Source organism: Leptodactylus fuscus, chromosome 11 (assembly GCF_031893055.1).
Source record: "Leptodactylus fuscus isolate aLepFus1 chromosome 11, aLepFus1.hap2, whole genome shotgun sequence".
NCBI lineage: Eukaryota > Metazoa > Chordata > Amphibia > Anura > Leptodactylidae > Leptodactylus > Leptodactylus fuscus.
Genome location: NC_134275.1, coordinates 85483071 through 85493920, shown reverse-complemented (window position 1 = coordinate 85493920; position 10850 = coordinate 85483071). Strand labels below are relative to the sequence as shown.

Genomic DNA, 10850 nt, shown 5'->3' with positions numbered 1-10850 from the left:
ACTTGCCTGTCACGATTTCAGCTCATCGGCGTCCGTCCGCCGATGAGCTAAATACATACGCGATGCAGGAGCTGTGAGTTCAGCTCCTACTTTAAAGCTCCGGCCCAGCTTGCGTGTGTAGGCGCGATGACGTCATCACATCACGCTTACACACGCAAGTCAGGCCGCAGCTAAGCAGGAGCTGATCTCACAGCTCCTGCATCGCGCGTATGTGACTGGAGAGAGGAGCGTCGGGGGAATCGATGGAAGGTGAGTGTAAGTGTTTGTTTTGTATTAAATATAAAGGTGGAACATAATGAAGGGGGCCCATGAAACTGGGGGGCAAATGAAGGGGAGGGGGGGGGGAAACGGCATGACACTGGGGAAGATGAAGGGGGTGAGGAGAGAACGGCATGAAACTGGGGACAAAGATGGAGGGGGCCCAAAGAAACTGGGGGGCAAATGAAGGGGAGGGGGGAACGGCATGACACTAGGGCAGAGACGGGGGACATGAAACTGGGGGCAGATGAAGGGGGAGAACGGCATGAAACTGGGGACAGAGATGGAGGGGGGGCATATAATTTACGGGTGACTGTAGGAGGATTATACTGTGTGGGAGCACATGAAAAATGAATGAGAATGGGTGGAATCAACAAAAGTGGGTGGAGCCAAATGTGCCGCGGCGCACAGAGCGCGCCGCACATTTTGCTCCTCTTTCTTCTCTTTAAAAATTGGGAGGTATGGCATTGGTGACGCCACACTCCTGCATGACGTCACTCACTTCATCTGCGACGCACAGTGTCTCGACTCCCCCGCCTCCTATACAAGGGGGCCCACTGAGGCTCTGTCACCCAAGGGCCCATAAACGCCTGGAGCCGGCCCTGCCTCCATGTCTACTTTGGCAGGGCACTCCATAGGGTCTGTGGCTACTGGTTTGGCAGAATTGACATCTGATTTGGACCTCCTGACCGTAAACCAGTATTTTGCCTTCCTCGCGGGACCTTTTGGTGGGACTCCGCCATGACACTTACTGACTGATTCCCGCTCTCTCTCCTCAGTAAAACCCTACAAGTCAAGATTGTGGACGACGAAGAATATGAGAAACAAGAGAACTTCTACGTGGTCCTGGAGGAGCCGCGCTGGATGAAGCGTGGGATCTCAGGTACCTTATCGTTACGCCATCTCCCTGCCCGCACCCCCGGTCTGGTGTAATAGTGGCCTGACCCTAGAGCATGGAAGGGGTTAATCACAGCCACCTCAACAGAGTCTCCTAATTAGGAAATCTATTCGCTAATGGTTTATTCCGCTCACATCATCTCCCGTGGATACCAGGCATTGATTTCCTTGGTTACTTTGTTGCTAAGCAACCTGCAGATGATTACACTTTTGCCTAGCAACAGGTTTCATCGGTTGCCTAGGAGAACCGTGGTAAATCGTTGCCAAATAGCGTTACCTTGTGGAACAGCGAACACGGAAACAGTTGCTAAGCAACCGTCAGTAACGTCTGGATTGATGCAGTGGAACGAGGGGACGACTGGCGGATTTCCTGCGTCGCAGGTTCCGTAGATATCGCGGCTCGTCCTGGTAACCAGATGTCTTAGGAGATTACACGGCTGATCCCGGGAGACGCCCTGCAAATAGGCAGACACTGTATGATATCCAGAACGTCCCATGTAAAGGGGTATTCCAACCACAGACATTTATCCCTGATGGGACCTCGTGTTCTCATCCTATCTCTAGGGGGGCGCCATTATTCTGATAGCGGTAGATAGGAGGCTGCAGCGGCGGCCACTAGAGGGGGCTCCGCAGTCTCCTGTGTTATTAGCCGGGGACTTATTAATCTCATTCACTACTTTTGGGCATAAAAAAGTTGCGATCTTCAGGTAAAGATTTTTTTTTTTTTTTTTAAAACCAGTTGTGACAAAACTTGACACAACTGGTTCTTGTAAACCACTTTCCAAGAAGAGGTCGAGGCAAGGACAGGCTTGGATGAGGCCCACCAATTTTATCTAGCTAATCAGCCGCAAAATTTCGTAGCGTTCCGCGCATGCGCACGGCCTGGTGAACGAACCTACCGTATTTTTCGGACTAAATTTCGGAGGAAAATGAGGGTGCGTCTTATAGTCCGAATGTGGGGGGAGGAGCAGATTTGCAGCATGGCCGCACTACTGCCACTGCTGGTTTTCTTCAGCGGCAGGAGCGTGACAATCTGCAGGCCCCGGCAGCTAAGACAGTCCCCGGCATCCGCCGGTCTATTACAGCAGATGCCGGGGACTGTCATAGCTGCCGGGGGTTGCAGATTGCCACGCTCCTGCTGCTGAAGAAAACCAGCGGTGGCAGTAGCGCGGCCATGCTGTAAATCCGCTCCTCCTCCGCAGGTCCCGGCAGTCAGTTAGCCCCGGGGCCGGTCCCCACCGGCCCCATACCTTTAGTGATGCAGGCCGGCTCCTGCACGGCGAGGCCGCAGGAGCCGACCTGTTCAGATGACAGCCGGGAGCTAATGAAGGCTCCCAGGCCTGTCATAGATATATATTACTATCGCGGCTGGTCTATGACACTCCGCGATAGTAATGTATAGAATCTCCCATACACGGTAATACACTTGTATTGCCGTCTATGGGACTTACAATCAAATGACTGCAGGTTCAAGCCCCCTAGGCGGGGGATAATAAAATAGTAAAAAAACAAACAAAAAAAAAAACACTTAAAAAAAAATATAATAAAAAATAAAATAAATAAAAGTTCACCTCCTTTCCCTAGAATACATATAAAAGTATAACATTACTGTGAAACATATACATTAGGTATCCCTGTGTCTGACAGTGCCCGGTCTACTAATAGTTTTATGTACAGTGAACGTCAAAATCAAAAGTGCTAAACTGACGGGTTTTTCTCTCTGTTTTGCCTCTGAATTAAATAAAAGGTGATCTAAGCAATAAATATTTCCCAAAATGGTATAACTAAAAAGTACACCTGGCCCCACAAAAAAAAACGCCCTAAACATCCCCGTACAGCTGCAGGGTCACCTGTCAATGTGGTCTTGCAGCTGTTCCAAAACTACAACTCCCATACATTAAATATTTTACCATTTTTTGCCTGAAAATTTTTTTTCCCTGTTTTTCTCCTCTAAAACCTGCGTCTTATAGTGCGTCTTATAGTCCAGTGCGTCTTATAGTCCGAAAAATACGGTAATTATGGTAACAATTTTTGAAAATCTTTTTGATGCTTTTGTACGCTATAACTCTCTGCCAGAAGACAACACAAAGAATAGACCATTCTGTTGAGCAGGTCACCATGTGGGGTACCAACAAGTCGGGCAGGGGGAGCTAATGATTCCCCCTCACCCCACATGACCTGATTCTGAACCCACCGGTCAACAGATCTACGTAAGATTTTTTGAGAATATTTTTTGTGGTTTTAAGGTTAGAATTAGAGGAGTACTCCAGACAAAACTGATACACTGTATTATTCGTAAGGTAGGACTGAGTGGGCGGAGCATGACACAGGATATCAAACCAAAGAGAGAAGGTCAGTGTCATGCTCCGCCCACGCGGAACCTGCACGCGACAGAACACAGAGCATCGACCTTGAAGCATTGCCGAACAGGAAGAAATTATAAAGGAATCCAATGAATTAAAAAAGTTTTTTCCTGGAATTTCCTTTGAAATGCCCCCGAACACCCCGGTGTTGTGTTATATGCCGGAGTCGTAACTCTGTAGATTTGTTTTCCATAGTAAGAAAAATCTGAGAATTTGCTGCATGCTAAAATATTAGTAACTGTGTTAGTCACAAATTTGAAAAAGGTGCTGGAGATGATTTGCACAAAATATATTTACAAGAATAAAAATAGCATCTTGGAGCATGAGCATTAGAAAGCCCCGAGACACCTCCTTACTAGTTACTAATACTAAAGAGTCAGAATGTAAAAATATTACCAAAAGCAGGGGATGGGGTAACTTACCAAAAACAGCTTTATATTCAGAACTTCAATCCCTGGCGCTCCTGCAGTGCAAACCTGCTAGTCTCTACTAACCTCCTGCAGATAGATAGGTTAGTGTCACCAGACCCAGCATATCACCCCAGCCCTGCAGATAGATAGGTTACTGTCACCAGACCCAGCATATCACCCCAGTCCTGCAGATAGATAGGTTACTGTCACCAGACCCAGCATATCACCCCAGCCCTGCAGATAGATAGGTTACTGTCACCAGACCCAGCATATCACCCCAGTCCTGCAGATAGATAGGTTACTGTCACCAGACCCAGCATATCACCCCAGCCCTGCAGATAGATAGGTTACTGTCACCAGAACCAGCATATCACTCCAGCCCTGCAGATAGATAGGTTACTGTCACCAGACCCAGCATATCACCCCAGCCCTGCAGATAGATAGGTTACTGTCACCAGACCCAGCATATCACCCCAGCCCTGCAGATAGATAGGTTACTGTCACCAGACCCAGCATATCACCCCAGCCCTGCAGATAGATAGGTTACTGTCACCAGACCCAGCATATCACCCCAGTCCTGCAGATAGTTAGGTTACTGTCACCAGAACCAGTATATCACCCCAGCCCTGCAGATAGATAGGTTACTGTCACCAGACCCAGCATATCACCCCAGCCCTGCAGATAGATAGGTTACTGTCACCAGAACCAGCATATCACCCCAGCCCTGCAGATAGATAGGTTACTGTCACCAGAACCAGCATATCACCCCAGCCCTGCAGATAGATAGGTTACTGTCACCAGACCCAGCATATCACCCCAGCCCTGCACATAGATAGGTTACTGTCACCAGACCCAGCATATCACCCCAGCCCTGCAGATAGATAGGTTAGTGTCACCAGACCCAGCATATCACCCCAGCCCTGCAGATAGATAGGTTACTGTCACCAGACCCAGCATATCACCCCAGCCCTGCAGATAGATAGGTTACTGTCACCAGAACCAGCATATCACCCCAGCCCTGCAGATAGATAGGTTAGTGTCACCAGACCCAGCATATCACCCCGCCCTGCAGATAGATAGGTTACTGTCACCAGACCCAGCATATCACCCCAGTCCTGCAGATAGATAGGTTACTGTCACCAGAACCAGCATATCACCCCAGCCCTGCAGATAGATAGGTTAGTGTCACCAGACCCAGCATATCACCCCAGCTCTGCAGATAGATAGGTTACTGTCACCAGAACCAGCATATCACCCCAGCCCTGCAGATAGATAGGTTACTGTCACCAGAACCAGCATATCACCCGAGCCCTGCAGATAGATAGGTTACTGTCACCAGAACCAGCATATCACCCCAGCCCTGCAGATAGATAGGTTAGTGTCACCAGACCCAGCATATCACCCCAGCCCTGCAGATAGATAGGTTACTGTCACCAGGACCAGCATATCACCCCAGCCCTGCAGATAGATAGGTTACTGTCACCAGAACCAGCATATCACCCCAGCCCTGCAGATAGATCGGTTACTGACACCAGAACCAGCATATCACCCCAGACCTGCAGATAGATAGGTTACTGTCACCAGAACCAGTATATCACCCCAGCCCTGCAGATAGATAGGTTACTGTCACCAGAACCAGCATATCACCCCAGCCCTGCAGATAGATAGGTTACTGTCACCAGAACCAGTATATCACCCCAGCCCTGCAGATAGATAGGTTACTGTCACCAGTACCAGCATATCACCCCAGCCCTGCAGATAGATAGGTTAGTGTCACCAGAACCAGCATATCACCCCAGCCCTGCAGATAGATAGGTTACTGTCACCAGAACCAGCATATCCCCCCAGCCCTGCAGATAGATAGGTAGGTTGGTAGGTGGCTCGAGCTACTCAGTGGGAATATATGTTATAGATATATGCAGTATATCTACTTACTCTTGACATTTAACTCTTCACTGTCTTCTCGCTTTCTTCTTTCTCTCCAGCTCTGTTACTCACTCAGGGTAAGATCTCGTCTTTGTCCTTATTGTATTTCGTGTGTTCACTGCTTGTGATATACCCAAAAGCAATTCCAGTCATTGGGCATCTGATAATCGGGCACATCAGCTGGTCAGTTCATGAATGCGACACCTTCAGGCTTGACCCATCACGTGCTAGATGATTTTTGTACTGTCCATCTTATTTTTTCTGGACTTTCAGAATTGCTTTTGGGAATGTTGATGCTGCTTCGTTGTCCTTCCTTAATCTCCATTGTGTTAAAGGGGTAAGGGTGTACACAAAATTATCTTAAGGGGTTCTGTCTAGCCACCCCTTCCCCCCCCATCATTATGTTCCAGCACGGGAGTAGAGCAGCAGGTGGGGCTGGAGGATCAGTACAAGCTGCACTTAGTTCATGCTGATTGTCTTCCCTCCCCATTCCTGATCTCCCCACACCACTGCTCTCCTGTACCATCCAGATTTAGGTGATGATGATGAATAACTATCTCCTATAAGGCTGCATTCACACTGAGTAACGCTGGCGTTTTTTGTGCTTATTTTTGCACATAGCTCTGCGTAACACCGCGTTAGCGCCGCGCTATTTTGCGGTGGCGTTGACCGGCACAAACGCGGCGCTATGTGCAAAAATAAGCACAAAAAAACGCCAGCGTTACTCAGTGTGAATGCAGCATAAATCCTGCGTCTCTCTTGATGTGCTGGGACCTTTGTAGGAAATCTGTGGCCAGATACAGACTGCAAGGGGCTGATTCCAACTATGTACCCTTCCCCCCCCTCCATCCCAACCTACAACTCTGTAAATGGGGGGATCTGCTTTGTTGAATATATTGATCATTGAAGGGGTTTTCCTACTAACAACTCTTATGTCCTATCCACAGGGCCTCATTGGAAGTCTGAGTGCATTTACAAGACAAGGAGTGCCCTGTGTAAATGGAGACAGCCAAGTGCAGCGCTCTAACACTCTCATAGAAGTGACTGAAGCAGTGGTCACTTATATGGTTTTCCGCTCCATTCACGCAGTGCATTCAGTCCTATTGGTCACACCTACTATGATCAGACTATGATAGTGGGAATCCCCCTTTTAAAGGGTCCCCTGATTATAAGTAGCAGACGGTTCTGTGCCCAGAATCCTTAATCTCAGTTGTAAATTGAGGCAGAACCTGCAGGATTTGCACAATTCTCCTGCTGCGCCCCCAGAGGTGAAACAAAGCATTACACGGTTTACATTGAAGTCATCACTGTAATCCATAAACATGCTGGGTCTTTGTAGTCATCTTAATTCATTTGATGGGGGTCCTGATTAGAGATGAGCAAACACTAAAATGTTCGAGGTTCGAAATTCGATTCGAACAGCCGCTCACTGTTCGAGTGTTCGAATGGGTTTCGAACCCCATTATAGTCTATGGGGAACATAAACTCGTTAAGGGGGAAACCCAAATTCGTGTCTGGAGGGTCACCAAGTCCACTATGACACCCCAGGAAATGATACCAACACCCTGGAATGACACTGGGACAGCAGGGGGCGCATGTCTGGGGGCATAAAAGTCACTTTATTTCATGGAAATCCCTGTCAGTTTGCGATTTTCGCAAGCTAACTTTTCCCCATAGAAATGCATTGGCCAGTGCTGATTGGCCAGAGTACGGAACTCGACCAATCAGCGCTGGCTCTGCTGGAGGAGGCGGAGTCTAAGATCGCTCCACACCAGTCTCCATTCAGGTCCGACCTTAGACTCCGCCTCCTCCGGCAGAGCCAGCGCTGATTGGCCGAAGGCTGGCCAATGCATTCCTATGCGAATGCAGAGACTTAGCAGTGCTGAGTCAGTTTTGCTCAACTACACATCTGATGCACACTCGGCACTGCTACATCAGATGTAGCAATCTGATGTAGCAGAGCCGAGGGTGCACTAGAACCCCTGTGCAAACTCAGTTCACGCTAATAGAATGCATTGGCCAGCGCTGATTGGCCAATGCATTCTATTAGCCCGATGAAGTAGAGCTGAATGTGTGTGCTAAGCACACTCATTCAGCACTGCTTCATCACGCCAATACAATGCATTAGCCAGTGCTGATTGGCCAGAGTACGGAATTCGGCCAATCAGCGCTGGCTCTGCTGGAGGAGGCGGAGTCTAAGGTCGGACCTGAATGGAGACTGGTGTGGAGCGATCTTAGACTCCGCCTCCTCCAGCAGAGCCAGCGCTGATTGGCCGAATTCCGTACTCTGGCCAATCAGCGCTGGCCAATGCATTCTATTAGCTTGATGAAGCAGAGTGTGCACAAGGGTTCAAGCGCACCCTCGGCTCTGATGTAGCAGAGCCGAGGGTGCACAAGGGTTCAAGTGCACCCTCGGCTCTCCTACATCAGAGCTGAGGGTGCGCTTGAACCCTTGTGCAGCCTCAGCTCTGCTACATCAGAGCCGAGGGTGCGCTTGAACCCTTGTGCACACTCTGCTTCATCAAGCTAATAGAATGCATTGGCCAGCGCTGATTGGCCAGAGTACGGAATTCGGCCAATCAGCGCTGGCCAATGCATCCCTATGGGAAAAAGTTTATCTCACAAAAATCACAATTACACACCCGATAGAGCCCCAAAAAGTTATTTTTAATAACATTCCCCCCTAAATAAAGGTTATCCCTAGCTATCCCTGCCTGTACAGCTATCCCTGTCTCATAGTCACAAAGTTCACATTCTCATATGACCCGGATTTGAAATCCACTATTCGTCTAAAATGGAGGTCACCTGATTTCGGCAGCCAATGACTTTTTCCAATTTTTTTCAATGCCCCCGGTGTCGTAGTTCCTGTCCCACCTCCCCTGCGCTGTTATTGGTGCAAAAAAGGCGCCAGGGAAGGTGGGAGGGGAATCGAATTTTGGCGCACTTTACCACGTGGTGTTCGATTCGATTCGAACATGGCGAACACCCTGATATCCGATCGAACATGTGTTCGATAGAACACTGTTCGCTCATCTCTAGTCCTGATTACAACACAAGACCCCAACCCCTTATATGAACTCAGACTTCACTAACAAGACAGTTGAAGATCTGCCCCTTTAAGGATATCATGTGCTTCCTTATTCTAACTCCTGGGTACAGTATAGCATGTGTAATATCTTATACTAACATACAAGTGAGCTTGTGACAATTTCTAAGACATCTTCTCTCTGTGACCAGATGAGGAAGACAAGAAGCTGACTGCAGAGGAGGAGGAGGCTCGGAGGATTGCAGAGATGGGAAAGCCAATACTTGGGGAGCACTCCAAATTGGAGATCATTATCGAAGAGTCTTATGAATTCAAGGTAGTGTCCATGTACTGTGGAGCGTTGTTATACTCCGGGGCGCCTGGCATCCATTACCAGTCATAGTACCAGTATATTAGGACAATATATAAAAAATCTCCACAATAGACACCAAGGTACTAGCAATGGTTACCAACTATGCACATACCCGGCACTCCTCCATGGCCAACACGCCACTGTGCCTGACCCTATGTGCTGCCCATACACCGACCCCTGCTAGTCACCCATCAGCAATTAGGGAAACTCAAGGACGTTCCTGTAGTCACTGAAGCCCTCCTGACCGATGGAGATGGTCCACATACAAGTGGCATGCCAGCAACAGATGGCAGATGCTGAACCTACTATAAGTTAGACCCAGTTTGTAAATTTGCAGGCCTTGGTGACAAACATCATTCTGTCTCTTACTCATGGGGGTCCTCAGGTATGTTCAGTTCCCAGAACTGAAATCACTTTTCAAGTTATCCAAACTGGTGAAACGTCAAGCTGTCCTCCACCCCTACAAGAAGTGTGCCTTCCAACCCGGCCCAGCACCGTACAGGAAACCATGCTACACCCTGGGAAACACCTGATGTCATTGAGGAACCCACAAAGCCTCCTGTGGTGCAATTCTTCTGCACAATTTTGTTCCTTATCTAAGGTTAAGTTCACATGGGGTTTTTTGGACTGGAACTGAGGCAGAGGCCACCTCAGGTTCCGGTCGAAAATATGGGTAGCTGTGACTGGGATGAATGAATGGGCCTAGTCGGGAGGAGGGAGTGCCTTCAGGTAGATGTCAGGTGAATGAGTATCTCGCTTCTTTTTTCTGGGAGCCGGAACAAATGGCTCCCGGAAAAAAGAACTGACCAGCTCCCATTGATTTCAGTGGGAGCCGTCTTTTTTGTCAGGATTTTGAGGAATATACGGCCTCAAAATCCTGACCAAAAAGCCTCGTGTGAACTTACCCTAAACAGTCAACACACAATACATCTTCTAGGAAGTGCTAGAACACTGACCGCTCCATAACCTGCATCAGGGTTATATAACTAAAACTTGACCAAACCTTCTGGCTTCACCAAAACTGAGCAACTAGCTTATGTGTATGGCGGGTCTCTTGGCTCTCCCTTATCAGATGATGTCATCCAAATGAGCAGAAAGTGAGACCTTCCAACCACTCCAGGGCCTGTTGCGGCAGATAACGGCATATAGGGATCACAAGGTACATTTTTTTTTCCTATCAGTATGTTTTTGTAGAATGGAAGAAAATACAAACTCCTTGCAGATGTTGTTCCTAGTGGGAATCAAACCCAGGACTCCAGCGCTGCAAAGCTGCAGTGCTAACCACTGAGCCACTGTGTTGCCCCTTGTTGTGGCAGATATCTGTATAGACCATCTTATGGCCAGTGTTCAGATGACCAATCTTCTTGTGGGTTTAGAGAATCCATATAACAGTCACCAACGAAGAGGAACACGAGACTCCACGGACTGTTATACCCCAAACCAACCGCCCCGCCCCCCCCACCTCCAACCCCCCCCATATAGCAGCCACCAACGAAGAGGAAGATGAGACTCCATGGACTGTTATAACCCAAACCCCCCCCATACCCACCACCCACCCAACCCAACGCCCCCCCGCTTTACTAGCTTTGGCAATGCCA

At 48.6% G+C, this 10850-nt stretch overlaps 1 protein-coding gene across 1 annotated transcript in view; it reads left to right on the top strand.

Annotated features, from left to right (window-relative positions):
* SLC8A2 (solute carrier family 8 member A2) overlaps positions 1-10850 on the top strand; it is an 82005-nt gene that overhangs the window by 54382 nt on the left and 16773 nt on the right. Inside the window, exons 3-5 of the mRNA XM_075258970.1 lie at positions 1038-1141; positions 5914-5931; positions 9092-9216. Coding sequence (XP_075115071.1) covers positions 1038-1141; positions 5914-5931; positions 9092-9216 — 247 coding nt within the window. The remainder of the gene's footprint in view (positions 1-1037; positions 1142-5913; positions 5932-9091; positions 9217-10850) is intronic.